The sequence below is a fragment of the Leptonychotes weddellii genome, chromosome 8, assembly GCF_054177405.1.
Source record: "Leptonychotes weddellii isolate Sample4059 chromosome 8, ASM5417740v2, whole genome shotgun sequence".
Taxonomy (NCBI): domain Eukaryota; kingdom Metazoa; phylum Chordata; class Mammalia; order Carnivora; family Phocidae; genus Leptonychotes; species Leptonychotes weddellii.
In genome coordinates this window covers 82,462,886-82,479,397 of record NC_138376.1, presented here as the reverse complement: position 1 = coordinate 82,479,397, position 16,512 = coordinate 82,462,886, and the positions used below count along the sequence as shown (strand labels likewise).

At 43.8% G+C, this 16,512-nt stretch overlaps 1 protein-coding gene across 8 annotated transcripts in view; it reads right to left on the bottom strand.

Annotated features, from left to right (window-relative positions):
- The window catches only part of FOXO3 (forkhead box O3), a 127,002-nt gene that overhangs the window by 6,817 nt on the left and 103,673 nt on the right, over positions 1-16,512 (bottom strand). For 6 of the 8 annotated variants that reach the window (XM_081828764.1, XM_081828762.1, XM_081828763.1 and 3 more), the window contains one exon: positions 10,864-12,299. The exons of 1 other annotated variant lie outside the window; for it this stretch is intronic. In XM_081828764.1, coding sequence (XP_081684890.1) covers positions 10,899-12,299 — 1,401 coding nt within the window. In that variant the 3' untranslated portion in view covers positions 10,864-10,898. Of the gene's footprint in view, positions 1-10,861; positions 12,300-16,512 lie in introns of those variants that run through there. One more of the 8 variants, XM_081828765.1, reaches the window with a different exon arrangement.

Here is a 16,512-nt window from a genome sequence, read left to right as displayed (position 1 = left end):
ATAAGGGTACAGACATGGTTCTTTGGAAGGGTATTCAGTTTTTTCCTTCCCAGTAACACTTAATAAACCACAATCTAACATTACTATGTGATTAGTCATCAAGGACTATGCTCCCCAGGTGCCAAGAGAGAAGCTGTAAAGCACTACCTAATTCAGACCCCATCCTGGTTCCCTCCGGTATTAATTATTCGGCCATGGAAACCAGTGCATACTGGGAAGGTGACACACTTCATTCCCCAAGTACAGAGGCAGAGCATGCAGCCTGCTCCTATGCTGGAGCTGGGTCAGCATCAGAGGAAAGGAGGCAGAGGGCACCTATAACCCCCCACGTGGCATCATTCTAAGCAGAACAGGGCATCAGCCCTGAAACCAGGGGCAGGAGGCCCACACTGAGCCAACAACAATCCCCAGGCCAAATAAACATTCCCTCATCAAAAGGCCCAGAATCTTCAGGGAACATCATCTTTCAAAAAGAGATGCACTGATCAGGACTCCTTCCATTTCTGCAGAATGAGCATGGGGCTCCCTGTGGCACTAAGTCCCGGCACTCCCTGGGGGTCTCCCAGGCCATGCCTCTCAGCCTGCAAGGGAAACCTTGTGTGCTTAGAAGGGAGCCAGGAAAGGAGAGGCCCAGGTTCCGAGGCAGCTCTGACAAGGACAAATATAATGAGGAAATCCCACTCCACAGGACAGAAAGGTAACCTGTTTTCTCTGTGATAGAAAGCAAATACATTATAAAATATTGTAAAAATATAAAGAAATCAGATAAATGTTGAAGAGAAATACAAGCATTCTTCTTTAAAAGAAACACCAGAGGGGCGCCTGGGTGGCTCAGTCGTTAAGCGTCTGCCTTCGGCTCAGGTCATGATCCCAGGGTCCTGGGATCGAGCCCCGCATCGGGCTCCCTGCTTGGCCAGGAGCCTGCTTCTCCCTCTTCCACTCCCCCTGCTTGTGTTCCCTCTCTAGCTGTCTCTCTCTGTCAAATAATCTTTAAAAAAAAAACACCAGAATCACCATTCACTAGGAAGACCTTATGATTAAAAAGAGTCACAAAGAACACAGCTCCTTATCTGCCTTAGATTTTTAGCCATTCTTTGGTGACTCACTGTTTGCAAATGTTTATCTGACTCCATCAATGACGGCAAGAATAGAGGGAGCACTTTACATGATGACACCAGCTACTGAGCTGGGAATTTAATGATACTTAGGTTGGGTACAGGTGTGGTGGGTTTCAATGAAGCTCCCCCATTCTTAACATTGTTTAAAATAAGATGTTTAAGTATGCTGATGCTGATTCTAAGTTTAAAAACACATCAGATTTAAGCAAAACATTTGGAAGGAAAAGGAAGCATACAGCTGAAGGGAATTATAGTTATCACTTTGCAGTTACTAGGCAATAGGCCAACTAACAATAAATATGAAAGTGCCCTGAAAAAAAAAATGTCCTGTCCCATCAGTGACTTTCATTAATGGGGAGAAGGTCCCCTCTCTTCCCCCCCTGTGCCCAATAAATAAGTTTGAAATCAGACTGTTGATACAAGGAAAATGAAATGGGGAAGCCAAATGATGAGACCTATTCTAAAAATATCTATGGATGCTGTCATCTGGTCTCTGGTGAGAGTAAGTCCCTCTATAATCTTGGCATCTGTAGGGAAGACAAGTTTCTGCCTAATTATCACCACTAAATCACATGATGTTCTAAGAAAGGGCAACGCCTCCAAGAAACTCTACACAAAACATAACAACCTCAATCAACTTTAATCTGGGAATAAAACATAAAAGTTCCTACTGCTGTCCTCCCACAACTTAACTCCACTGTGACAAACGTGGATTTCTCAGCAGTGTTTTTATCTTCTTGGCACAGAGGAAAGGAATAGGACCCTAATACCAAATATGACACAGAAGGAAAACAAGCCAGTAGCATGAAACTCTCACATCCACAAATCCATGAAGGTTATCCACTGCTTTCCTAGCTAAAACAAAAGATGTTTGGAAGACGACTGCCTGAAACACAAAATTAAAGTGAAACACCTATTTTCCTTACTCTTTAAACATAAAGATAATTTAGGCCAAACCTGCAATCCCCAGGACAAGCTGGGGACTAAATATGGAACATTTAGGACAGAAAAGGAAATGAATCAATGTTCACTCGATCTGACAGGGAAACCTCATGTGGAGTTCAGAGAACAGGTGTGGGCTTCAGACTATGAATGTTTCCACCCCTGAGGAGAGAGCAAAGAAATGCCTGCCTGCCACCATCTCTGCTTTGCTCCCAGAGGGATCTCCGGGACACCCAATCCATCATGAGCCACAACCATTTGCCACCATCCACCTAGGCTTTTGGAGCTGGTGTCACCCCAGGAAAAACGGCGTTTCTGTGGATCTAATTCTGGAGAGCCAAAATGGCGGCAGTTCCCTTGGAGTCCACCTTCACAGCCAAAACACGGAACAGCTCGAGAAAACACCTAATGGGTACACCACTTCAGCTCAATTTGGTAATTTTTCAGTATCTCCCAGGTTGGAACGGGAGACAAAGACTTACGGAAGCACCGGAAAGCCAGCCCGGTGGTCACGGTGGCAGCAGGCGCCTGACAGATGAAAATCTAGCTCTCGGCCTGCAATGCTGGCCCAACAGTGCCATCCTCCAGGACTGCCAGAGAAGGGGAATGAGGTGGTGCAGCTCTATAAAAATACATTTTGACAAATGCTGTCACTTTAGATACTGAATAGTTTATGAGGGAAACAGGATAGGTATGGAGGTTTTGGCCGGCTGGAAGCCAAATCTGTATTCAGTTTGAGGAGCCTCAGTAAAGGAAAGTCAAGTTTCTAGGAAATGTAGTCCATAGGCACAGATGCCTTTTTAAAGGTTTATTTGAGAGACGCGGGAGTGGGCGGGTGGGTGGGGGGGAGGCAGAAAAGAGAAGGAGAGAAATCTCAAGCCAACTCCCCTCTGAGCTCGGAGCCTGACGCAGGGCTCGGTCTCACAACCCTGAGCTCATGACCTGACCCAAAATCAAGAGTCAGATGCTCAACTGAATGAGCCACCCAGGTGCCCCTCAACTAATAAGATTTTTAAAAATTAATTTAAAAATTTAAAGCAGTATTTAATATTTACCTTCTCCCATCTTTTCTGTATATCCTACCATACACATCCTTTATCACAAGGACCAAAATGAACAGTCTTGCTACTCTAACTCTCAGATTGCTATCACTGCTTTAGTGATTCACCACTTACAAACAAGAGGGAACTGTACGGGAAGAAATGTGTAGAGCCATAAACCGTGACCCGAATATCACATGTTTATGTTTGCCTGTGTGACTCTTCACTGCATTTACTGGCGGGGGGAGGAGATGATCGCAAGCGTGCAGTCACCTCCTCAGGCTGGGGACGCACTGCATCCCTGGGACTTGGGACTGCAAGTGTAGGTCTAGTGTGCCAGCCCATCTAAGGGCTCCACAACCAGCAGCTACAGAAGAAAAGGGTCTCCAAAGTCTTCTTTTCCTGCTTTAGATATACAGGGTTTTGAAGACCATCTAATTTTCCCACAAGTGATTCTGAAATTGAAAACACAAAAACAGCTGTTTTAGTGCCACAAATAGACCAAACCACTCATCCACCTGTAAGGTATGACCAGGACATGCAGGTGACACAGGTGGTGGCCAAGAAGCAACAATTCTACCAGGGCAGCAGAAGAAGGAAACCAAGAAGGGAACTGAAAGGAGGGTCTCAGGGGTGGCTCCAAGATTGACAAAGGACCGCCCTAAGCAGCCTGGCCAGGAGTGTAGACTCCAGGAGTGAGGTATGGGAGGCCCTCATGTCCCTGCTCAGCCTGGTTAAGCGCATGGAGCTCCCTTCCATGGGGCTCCCTACCCCAGCCAGCAGGCGACCTGAACCGAACGAGCTGGACAGAGAGTGCTTTGGCTTGAGGCATTCAGGCAGCAGGCGTAAGGGACACCTTCTACCGTATCTGTAGGTATGTTGGGCTGTATTGCTTTCTGATCATTTCTGAACATACAAATGACCAATGGAAGTTCCAATTAATTACAGTGGCAACGTATACATGGAGACCCACTGGAAATTAATTTAAAATTTCAACCTCATAACCTCTGGCCTTCTCTTCTTGGCCATTAAATTTCCTTAAGGAGTCAAACAGTCCACACAGACATGAATACTTTAAAAAAAAAAAAAAGAAAGGAAATCTTATGATCCAGACTTCTTTCATCAGAGAGAAAGAGACAGAGGAAGAAGGGGAGGGGAGGAGGGAGAGAGAAGACATCCTGATACGCAAACCTTCAATCAAACCAAGACCGGCAATTAACGTTTTATCCTCCGGAAACACTGGGATTACCTTCTGAGGTTTCCATGACTAAGTAATTCTCGTTTAATAAATGAATATCATAGATTTTAGCCAAAAAGAGGTTATTAAAAAGAACAGGAAATCTAGAATTATAGAGTACGGTCCACATCTATTACTGGGGAAGAAAAGCAAAGCACAAGACCTGCACCCAAGCACGCAGTTCTTCAGGAAGTGGACTGTTTCAGTTCTAAGGCTGGTCCTGCTTCTTTGGGAGGAAAGCTCCTGGAGAAGAACAGCCCATTTTCTCTGGGTTTTCACTGAACTTACAGTTGGAAGAGATCTTAAGGGCACAGTGACCACATTTTCTGATTCCCAAACTGTGTCACATTAGCCAATAAGGGGGTAAACCACCGGCCCCAGGGGTGGGGGTGTCCATGGCCAGACCACTGCCAACATCAAACTATTTATTGTGTGGCAACTTTCAGCTCTCAAGAGAGCCCTAGGAGGGCTGGAACAGCTCTTTATTTCTCTGCTTTATTTCTGTGGCTTGGGATGGGCTGGCAGTGAGAAGGGGAAGATCGGATTTCTAGGCTCCCTACCAGCAGGAAGAGGCTACACTAAAAGGGAGCAGAGAAGGGGCAGGGGGAGGCTGTTCCCTCCGCAAAGTGCTACCAGCCTTTTGGATACTGACAGACACCCCAAGGAAAGCTGAAGCCAGACAGCTAGGACTTCTCAGACAATCCTTTAAAGATGCTAAGGGAATACTCTGGGTACCACACACAAATCTCCTCATTCCATCTATGTCAGAAGTTCCCTGTTCGTGAAACAATAGTTTCTCTCATGGGTACCTCCAAATTGGTAGGCAGGACTTCTAGGGGGCATCCAAAGTTTCACACAATAGCCAACTGCTATACCTTTTTAATAAAAAGAAACCAGACTCATTCTAGTTTATTGAGGAAAGCACTTGTTCTTTCTGCCAACAGTGTAAGATTGGCTTGGCTGCCTCCCTTATTCTGTATTAACCTCTGGAGCCACTGTCAGTAACAATAAACATTAAGTAGCTCTTTAAAAGTAGCCAAAGGACATTAACCCATATAAGAGCTCTGTGGGGTAGGTCTCCATTTTAACCCCATTTCACAGATAAGTAAACTGAGACTGAGGGAGATGAGTGACTTAACTCTGACACATAGCCATGAAAATGGCAGCCTTCTGCTACAGAATCCCACAGCTCCTCTGCCCTACCACACAGATGATACTTAACTTGGAGTGGGTTGTAGGGCAGGCTTTTTAAACCTACGGTTCCCACCAGAGCAGAACCCCAGTGACAGCGAGCTGAAGTGGGTGGCTGGTTCATGTCTTTAGGGGTTTCCTTAGAACATGGGTCCTATGGTTTCTTGATCAAAAAGGATTTGACTCAAGATATCAAGTAAATTTAGGAAATACTGCAATCTTATACTAGAAGGTTCATAACATATATTAAATTTTAAGGCTCTGATGGGGCGCCTGGGTGGCTCAGATGGTTAAGCGTCTGCCTTCAGCTCAGGTCATGATCCCAGGGTCCTGGGATCGAGTCCCGCATCGGGCTCTCTGCTCCTTGGGAGCCTGCTTCTCCCTCTGCCTCTCTCTCTGTCTCTCATGAATAAAAAAAAAAAAAAAAATTTAAGGCTCTGAGAAGCCCGACTGGCAACAACCCTATTTCACTTTGTTTAACATGGTATTCCTCAAACTTATTTGACCACAGAATGCATTTTCAAAACAATGAATCATGGAACACTATATCAAAAACTAATGATGTACTGTATGGTGATTAACATAAAATAAAATTTAAAAAAGAATGCATTTTCTACTTAATACCCATAATACCTTGAGGATCTAGTATTCTGTGGAACACTGAGAAACACTTATGGGACCTCTAAATATCAGAAGTGTCACACTAATTTTCAAAAAATTTTAATTCATTTTAGTTTTTGGAACTTTAAACTTCAAAACAATCTGGAAGATGGGGGAAAGCAATGTTTTTACATCAAATGAACACATCCACAAAACCAGGGTGAAGTGGATGATGTCTCTTATAAGGTGGGGAATCTCCACTTGGAATGAAAATCCAGTGTTAAAACATGCATCACCAAGTCGGGAAAAGCAAGCAGTCAGCAAACATCCTTCTATCTGCCCCAGGAACAAGGCAGAACCCTGGCCCATCTCTCCACTGACAGCACAGAGGTAGATCCCGACAAGCCCCTTTCTCCCATCTCTATAAAGAAAGGGAAGACTGTGAGAAGCACAGGTGGCACCTGGGGGAAGACTTTACTTGAGAAAATGTTATTTATGAGATGCTGAATATTGAGCATTATGAACCCTGGAAAAAGAAGCATTTAAACGAAGCTTAAAGTTTACAAGAATTCCCAGTAGTAATTCAGGTGATTTTCACCCCATTTATTCATGCTCCATATAAGCTCTGTGGCCAAAGAGACCTTGCAGAAAGCCATTTATAAATGCAACTGCTTGAAGTGAGAGTCACTCAGGCTCTGTCCCTGTGCCCCAGAGGAGCAGCCTCAGTGCTGGATATCACTGCTTTCTAGGGAAAAGAATGTGTGTAAGGAGTGTACCAGCCTCTGCATAGAAAACCCCTTCACAGCTGTTGTCAATTTTCCTTTACTGTTGTCAACACTAAAAAGATCCGGACAGCCATTCTCAATGAATGACAGTTCAGACTTCAGGCTTTTTTAAGGTAAGAATAAAGATCCCTGCAAATGCAGAATTCTTGAGACGGGCATATTGTAACCACAGACTAAGACTACAGCCCCAAGTGCAAGTAACAGTATATTCTCCATGCAATACTTACAGATTCATACTTATCATACGTTACATTGCGTAACACAGAAATATCTACAACAAGAAAAAAACATGATACAAATAGCCTACATTGCCTGTATTTGGTTAGAATTAGTCCTATTCCCCAGCATGAATACATGACAGAATCAGAGCATTCAGATATCAGAAGTTGCTCCTTTGGAAAGTTGCTCCTTTTGGAAAGCAGCCTAAACATAAACTCCATAACATAAATGGCCTCCAACACTAGATCCTGACGTTCCCACACTAGTACACCACTGTTTCTTTATAATTCTGTACCATCACGTATCTCTTACTAGGGCCACTTCACAGACAGAATGTTAGGTTTCGGGTTTAAAATTACATCTACTATGCACTTTTGAAACTATAATTCTATCCTCATCTGACAGATGAGAAGCCTACTATTGTGAGAGACTCACTGGTGATGTGCAGAAGCAGGGAGAGAACTATACCTCCGCTCTCCAGCTGGGCCTTTTCTGGTTGATGTCTTCCAATCTTTATCGCAAAGTAGTTTAAAACTAAATACAGGGCTGCTCCCTAATGGGGTCTCCAAATGCCAAAAAGATGAAGATGAATGAAAGAGCTTGTGAACTTAGGCATCTTTTGACCTCAAAACAACAGTGAGACTGAGGCTGCCCACCCGCTGAGGAGACACACATCAGACACAGGAGGGCTTGCTGGGAGCTTGGCCTTGCAACCACACCAGCTCACATCTCTGCTGCCAACTTGCAAGTATGTGCACCAGGCTGTAGGAGAGAAGACAGTGCCCTTCACACCCCAGTAGCTGGCACTCATAAAAAGGTATGGTTATTTTTTTTTCTTTTCCAGATAGGTCAAAGGATTTTACACATGGTCTAAGATGAATGACGTGTGTGAAACACCCAGCCCTCCAGAAGAGCACCTCTCCACAGCTCTCTAGCAAGACTGTCTGTCAACTGGACAGAGCTGCTCCATTAACTCCATAACCAGAGGGCTCTAATTTAGGGTCACATGACCTTCTGTTAGGCCAGGAAGGGAGTCTGGAGAATACCATGACTACTAGTTAAAAAAAAAAAAAAGCCAAACCAAAAATGTCTTGGGAAGCTGGGGTGCTTAATTTGGGAGAAGGGAGGTCTGAGGTGGTGACCTCAGGCCGGTTTTGCAAATTTGGGAGAGTCACAAGTTTAAAAGTAAAGAATATACTTCAGGACATTTGTGCTCCTGGCTGGTTAGAGGAGTAATTCATTCCAAAGCAATATGGAAATCCTAAACTCAGACACCAGACTCCCTCAAAGCCCCTGTCGTCTTTAGGATGTTTCTTCTCTTGCTCTGATCACACTGAGCTGGTTTACTTACCTTCAGGAAATTTTGGTGACTTTTCATTCTTAAATGAAGAAATATCTTCTCAAAACAATCTCCCCAAAATGTTCTGAGAACATTAGGGCATAATAATAAAATGCATTATCCCAAAAGTAGTTATCATCCAAATAATAATTCATTAAATATGCCTTAAAATGTATTTACATCTCCCTCAAAATATTTTTTTTTTTAAAGATTTTATTTATTTATTTGACAGAGAGTGAGATAGCGAGAGCAGGAACACAAGCAGGGTGAGTGGGAGAGCGAGAAGCAGGCTTCCTGCCGAGCAGGGAGCCCAATGTGGGACTCGATCCCAGGACCCTGGGATCATGACCTGAGCCGAAGGCAGATGCTTAACGACTGAGCCACCCAGGCGCCCCCTCCCTCAAAATATTTTTATATAATCTTTCAGAAGTATACATACACAAGAAAGGTCTGCTATTGAACTACATTGAAAAAGTAGGTAAGAATTGATAGTATGTTTCCTTCTGAACTACCTCTTCTCAATGAATTAGAAAGTAGCCTCCTTACAACTACACCAAAATTAAAACTTACTTGGGTCATTAGAAGCCACAATCACATTCCACTTCTTAAAGGAAGACAAACTGTTTATTCTTCTAAAAGCCAAATATGTATATTTCTCAAGGCCAGTCTTCACCAGTCTGAGTTCTGGTATGGGACTGAACTGGCTGGCATGCAAGCATGTCACTCTATTTAGCTTCCATTACAGTCTTTTTACCATCTCAAGGGCTATTAAATGACTGAAAACAGATGTCTGAGTTCCATTAGGGGCCTGCTTATGCCTGGGAAAGCTGAGAAGCTTTAGCATCACAACACTCTTGACATTCCCCTTTCTACAACTACCCCGTGAACTGCACTGAGCTCACCATAGGAGACCCTTGTAATTCCTTCCCAGGGGCAGAGGGTTAAACAAGGCTCAGGTTTTAATGGCTTTGAATCCCATTTCCCCTTTACACCATTTAAAGAAGGGTGTAAGAGGCTTGCCGAGATGTTTTTAAAAGAGGAGCTGGGGCACAGAACAGAGTCTTTGAACATGGGTAGGGTCTGGGGGTACGAACCTGTCAGAATACCCAGTGCTCACCTTACTTCTTAAGGAGAGTTTCAGGGCAAGCCTGTGTATTATCTGCTCCACTGGCTCCAGTTCAGAGCGCTTCCTATTTTTTTCTACCTAGAGAAAATTAGGGAAAACTATCACAGTTCAAGACATTCAAGAAATACGGATTCTGGGTCCAGCTGTGTGACCTCTGGCAAACTACTTAACCTCTCTGGGCTCCCTGCTTACTCATCTGTCAGTCAGTTATGTTTACCTAATTACACTATACATATTTCAGCCCACTGCAGTTTTACAAAGCACTTTCACATACTTCAGTGCATTTGATTCTTACAATAACCCCAAGAAGTGACAAGGGGGTGATTATTCTCATTTTATAAAACTGGAAATTGAGGCTCAGAGGCTAAGTGACACACTCCTGATAGCAGCCAGAAAGTAGCAGAAGTGGAACTGAACCCTTGATTTCTGATTCTAATAAGGTATTTTTCTTATCACATCATGTGTGATCTTTCTGGTTCCAACAGTATTAAAATGCCACAATTTAGAAAATCTCTGCTCCCATTCCCAACCCATGTCACTGTTTGGAGCCTGACCTCACTTAGACTTTGGGGAACAAGAAGCACATGAGCAACTGCTCTCTCTCTCTCTCACATAAAAACTGTTTTCAATTTAACTCTTTTGCTCTTTTAAATGCATAAAAGCTGAACACTAACCAATAAAGACAATTAGTACTATGGTGAAGAATCTAACAGACCTTGCTTTTGGTGGAAATAGTCATGCATGAAGGAGTCCAGAATATATATTCTACAGTTAAATTAGAAGTACCTGCAAATTGTTACTTTACTGGAAAAAGATGAAGAAACCACAACATCGAAGATCGACAATGGTAATGGTGGACTTGAGAGGCTAAGAAGGTCCTCTGGTTGGGTCCTTAACCTTGAAGTTTGTGTGACCTAAGGTCCCCCTCCCTCCCCTTCCATTCTATCCTCATCCATCCATCAAGTAGGGAGACCTGTGTCATGGGTAAGCGAGGGTGACTGGATACAAAGAAGAATGAAATCTCTGAGTGTGTGTATGTTCTTTTTACTCGCAGTAAAATTCCTGAGCTGTCAGCAAATTGTGGGGAGGGGCACCTGATGGCCCTGTTTGACGTGGAGATGAAATGGCTGGGAGCCACGTTACTGTGTACCACTGCTCCGTGGTTCTCAATTTCTCAATGTGGAGTAAAGTTCAAAGTAAATAAAAGTCAGCCTCCCCCCCATCATCCCCACTTTGTTATTAAATGCCATAGCATTGGGCACTGACCTGCTTTGCCCACTTCCCCTTTCCTCAGTGATCCTTCAGCCTGGCACCCAGCTCTGAGATGAGGCCTGCTTAGCACCAGTGAAGTTCCCCACGTTCAAACCAACAACATTCTGTGTGGAGATGAGGGAATCAAAATTAAAATCCAACCCATCAGCATCCATGAGTTCGCTACGGATAATGGACTCCATGTCACATTCCAAGCTCCCATTGAACATGTCCAGGTCCAAGTCGCTGGGGAACTTCTCATGGCCCATGACGGGAAGGTTTGCACTAGTTGAGTACAAGGAGGAGCCTGAGAGAGAGTCCGAGAGGGTTTGCATAGACTGGCTGACAGGAGACTGTTGCTGGTGTTTAACTGACCCAAGGCTGCTGGAGTCGCTCAAGCCCATGTTGCTGACAGAATTCGACAAGGCACGGCTGCCACCGAGAGCGCCCTGGGTTTGGTGCTGGTGGTGGAGCAAGTTCTGATTGACCAAACTCCCCTGGTTAGGCTGGGCAGCAAAGGACATCATTGGGTCATTTCGAAGCATCACGTTCCGGCGGGAGTTCTGGGCGGACACAGCAGTGCTGGCCTGAGACATCAAGGGGTCTGACTGGGTCATCATGACATCGCTGTGGCTGAGTGAGTCTGAAGCGAGCAGGTCCTGGAGTGTCTGGTTGCCATAGTGTGACATGGAAGAGAAGGTAGCTGGCTTGTTCTCTTGGATGGTCTGCATGGGAGACTGGCGCAGGGAATTCAGAGACGAGGGTCCAAACACTGTGCTGTTAAAGGAGCCAGTTGGAGAACCCAGGCCGGAGCCCTTGGTAGTATATGGGAAGCTAGAGCTCCGCTGCATGAGCCCTCCAGTGGGCGATGGCTGGGATGATGGGAGGGTGATGTTATCCAGCAGGTCATCCATTAGGTTGTCAGACAGGCCATCATTCAGATTCATGGTGCCTGCCATGTCGGTCAGCCGTGGTAGCTCCACGGTGCATGGCTTACTTACAGAGGGTGAGAGGCTAGCGGAGCTGCTGTAGAGCATGGGGGAGAGTGGTGCATCATCATCCTGGACGTCATCCAACTCTGTGCTCGCCAAGATGGGTGACAGGCGGCCGCTGACGGTGCTGGCATTGGAATTGGTGCGTGAGCGGAAGTCCGTCCACGCATCCAGCTCATCACTGCTGCGTGACGTGGGGCTGCCAGGCCACTTGGTGAGCTGGGAGGGACTGTCATCTGCTGACTCAGGGGCTGTCTGCAGGGCTGCCTTCTTCTTGGCTGCACGGCCACGGCTCTTGGTATACTTGTTGCTGTTGTCCATGGACACAGCCCGCCGCCGGGGTGCCTTCCCGCTCTTTCCCCCATCAGGGTTGATGATCCACCAAGAGCTCTTGCCGGTCCCCTCATTCTGGACCCGCATGAACCGGCTGTGCAGTGATAGGTTGTGCCGGATAGAGTTCTGCAGAGAGAAAGGAAAATGCAGAATATGAGACAAAATGGTCCAAAATTTAGGCACCCAGAAGAGGTAGTTAATCAGACTCATTTTGGGGCTGGGGGACTCCTTAACTTTGGAGGTTTAAAAAATAAAAAAAAAGACAAACATTTGTATGATATGCCCCCCACCCAAGTTGGAATTCAATGACAACACTGTAAATGGCCAAGTTTGGTATTTAGGAGGTGGGAGATGGTTTCATATCCAGGAGATGCTGGACATGTGTAAAGCTCAATGATGTTGTTTTCCCCAAACTCCTAAATTTTGTTGTCCCTTCTATAATTCTATTTCCTATACTGAAGTTCACACTTATAATTTATTACCACAGCACTCTCTCCCTGCACTTTGAAACAAACCTCCCTGGCTCTCTAAGGGTAATTAATCACTTGGGGGGCCATTTTGTTCTCTTATGGTTCCCTCCTCCACTAATTTAAGGCCGCATCTACCTGTTCTTAACCACGTCTATAAAAACTCAGAACTGGTGTGAACTGTTACTGATCCCTTCTATGACTCCACCTCTTCTTGCCATAATTTCACACCTGTCCAGCAGGCATGAGAAAAAAATGGTAGAGTAGGATTTGCTGAGTTGACAGAAATAGGCAAGTCTTCCATTCAGAACAATTCCAAATAATTTATATAGATACCCCCCTCAAGGCAATGATCTGAGCATAGTAACTTCCTTCCAAAGAGTACAGCATGGAAAGGAGGGGAAAAAGTAACTTTACAGTGGAGACACAAACACTATCTCAGGTGATCAAGGTCAATATCAGTAAGGCTAAGTCATGTTGATAATATGCATTCTTGATGTGATGAAAATGGCACCCTCTTTTGTAGTCTTCCTTCTAAAACCCATCACACCAGTCTAATTATGAGAAAAACATCAGACAAATTCCAATTAAGGGACATTTTAAAAAATGCCTGCCTGTTCAGTGTTCCTCGAAACTGTCAGACCCATGAGGAACCTAAGGAAGAATGATGATTAAATGTAATGTGTATCCTGGATGGGATGCTGGAACAGAAAAAGGACATTAGGTAAAAATGAAGGAAATCTGAATAAAATATGGACTTCAGTTAATAATAATGTATCAGTATTGGTTCATTAGTTGTGACAAATGAACCAAACCTTAGATTAAGGTAAGATGTTAACAATAGGGGAAAATTGATGTTGGGTATATGAGAACTCTCTGTACTAGTTTTACAACTTTTCTGTATATCTAAAACTACTCTATATTAAAGGCTAAAAAAAAAAAAAAAAGAAATAGGGCAAAATATCTTCAAAATCCTAACAATTGCAGCCATCTTGCAAGATCCTCCTCTTGGCTTGGTAGATAAGCCTGGTTGGCTGGGATGACCCAGATCCAGTCCTATCTCTGCCACTGATCAACCATGTGACCTTGAACAAATCATTTAATCTGTAGGCAACAACTTTACTTCTCTATCTTCATTATAGCCATAATAACATCCAAACCATCCCTCCCTGACAGGGATGATGTAAGAATGATATATGATAATATACTTCAGGAACCGGTCATGCTACCAAGTCAGGGTGTTTTCATTGCTATTATAGAACACACAGTACACATGGTGGAGAGAGCTCATCACCTGATGTGGCCTCATTCTAATCCGTAAAATGCCTCATGTGCAGTAAAAGAGAGGAGCTGATGGTATTCTCCACATCTGCAACAGCACCTACAGGCCAGATGAGTTTTTATTTGCAAGTTAAAGACAAAAGGTATTTCCTGATGCTGTATATTAAATACAATCCTAAAAGTTACCACAGTTTTTTAAAAATTGGCAATCACTAACTGTATTTATTTGGAAGATGCAAATACATGTGTTCCCCCAGAATGTTTTTAGAACACAGAAAATCAGCAGGATTTTACCATAAGCAAATAAACCGTGTTTGCCATATTTATGTTCCCATGCAAGGAGGGCCTACAGCTCAGGTTGGGCAATGAACATTTGCAACCATGGGTCATATGCTGGCATTTCTATGATGGCCATAAAGACACATTTGAGAGAAAAAAACAGGGAATATGCTATGCTGAGTATCTGATGAGACAAATGTTGCCCAGGAGACTATATACTCTGATTCCCTTTTACTCTTATGGTTTTTGAAAGAATAATGGCATCTCTACTAATGGTTCAGAAATCACATTTCTTTAAAAAGCAAAATACTTTATAAATCAGATATGAAGCGTGCTCTTGAAATTCACTCTGCAGGGCTCAAAAAGCAGGTAAGTGCAAGGTGTTTCTACTATCTGAGTACTCAGATGACTAGATCTATTAAATAAAAAACTTAAACTTCTTGGTGAAAAAACAGGAAGGTTCTGAAGCTCTGTGGGAGCAATGTGCAACCCTGGTCAGCCCACTTAGCTCTAGATTTTGGAAAGAGTTCATATCAACATCTAGGATTAACAATGACCAATCTTATGTACTGGGTTACCCCCCCACCCCCTTACAAAGCACTTAGGAGGGGCGCTTGGGTGGCTTAGTCGGTTAAGCATCTGCCTTCGGCTCAGGTCATGATCTCAGGGTCCTGGGATTGAGTCCCCATTTGGGTTCCCTGCTCAGCAGAGTCTGCTTCTTCCTCTCCCTCTGCCCCCACGCCCCGCTCGTGCATGCACATGCATGCACGTGTGTGCTCTCAAATAAAATTAAAAAAAAAATAAAAATTAAAAGCACTTAGGGAACAATACATATTTTTAAAAAGATATTTATTTTAGAGAGAGAGAGAAAAAAAATATAAGCGGGGGAGGGGGAGAGGGAGAGAGAGAATCTCAAGCAGACTCCCCACTGAGCGCTGAGCCCAACGAAGGGCTCAATCCCAGGACCATGAAATCATGACCTGAGCCAAAATCAACAGCTGGACGCTTAACCAACTGCGCCATCCAGGTGCCCAACAATATATACATTTTTTAAATGTATTTTTACATTTAAACTCTAAACCTGAACCAAACAGGAGGGAAAAAAAAAAAAAAGCAACACTGTAAAAAAACTCCAAAATGCCCTATGTGAATTTTCTAATGGTCATCTATTACTACAACTCTAAACCTCAATGTATGTGTATAATTTAGTAAAATTTACAAGCTACAATTGGTTAAAATTTGGAGACAGAAATTAAGCTTCTGGAAGGGCATGTGGTAAAGGGGCTGGCATACCCACATCTAGGATCAGAACTGAAGGGTGTCAGGGCCCAGGTCCCTGATCTCAAGGGTTAAGAAATGACAGCCAGCCTATTAGAGCACTGCCAGTTACTGGGCCATAACTTTTAGATTCATGGTCTCTAATCCTCATAATAAACCTGCAAAGTTGGTAACAGTACCCTCGTCATATATATGAAGGCTCAGGCTGAGAGATATTAAATAACTTAACACAAGGTCACACAGCTAAGTGTCTATATAACCCAGAGTGAAATTTGTTTTCCAGAACCCAATCCAATGCTTTTACTATAACTTTTCACAGCTTTGTCACCAAATTATTTAGAAGTCATTGTTTGAGCTATTTGTGCCAACTTAAAGAAACATTTAAGAAAGAAGGATATAAAAGGCACAACCTTATTCTGCTCAGAGAAAAAGCTTCCCTCCCGGGGAGCTTGGGTGGCTCAGTCAATTAAGGGACAAGACTCTTGATCTTGGCTCAGGTCATGATCTCAGGGTTGTGAGATGGAGCCCCGTGTCTGGGCTCTGCGCTGGGCATGGAGCCTGCTTAGGATTCTCTCTCCCTCTCCCTCCGCTCCCCAGGCCCCTGCTCTCTTTCTCTCTTAAAAAAAAAAAAAAAAAAAAAAAAAAAAAAAAAAGATTCCTTTCCAAAAAAGAAGAAAAAAAGCACAACATTACTATAATTTTGTTTATGAAATAGGGATAATAATTTGATGGGTCTTTTCTAAATTAAATTTTTTTAAGGAAGGTCTTTCAGAAGAACCTATCTGAAAGTGAAGGCTCACACAGCCCACGTTTGTACTTGTTTACTAGGTGGCCATAATAGCATTCACTCTAGGGAGAGCGCAGTGGTCACCATACAAACCAACGTTAACTGCCCTTAGATTCTGAAATAAAACCTGACTTCTTAAATCGGTGATTAGCTTCAGTTTCCAATCTTTGCTCAACTCCTGTTTTAGAGGTTATTAGTAGCAGGATGCATGCCCTAAGGCATATTACCTACACAACACTCTGACAGG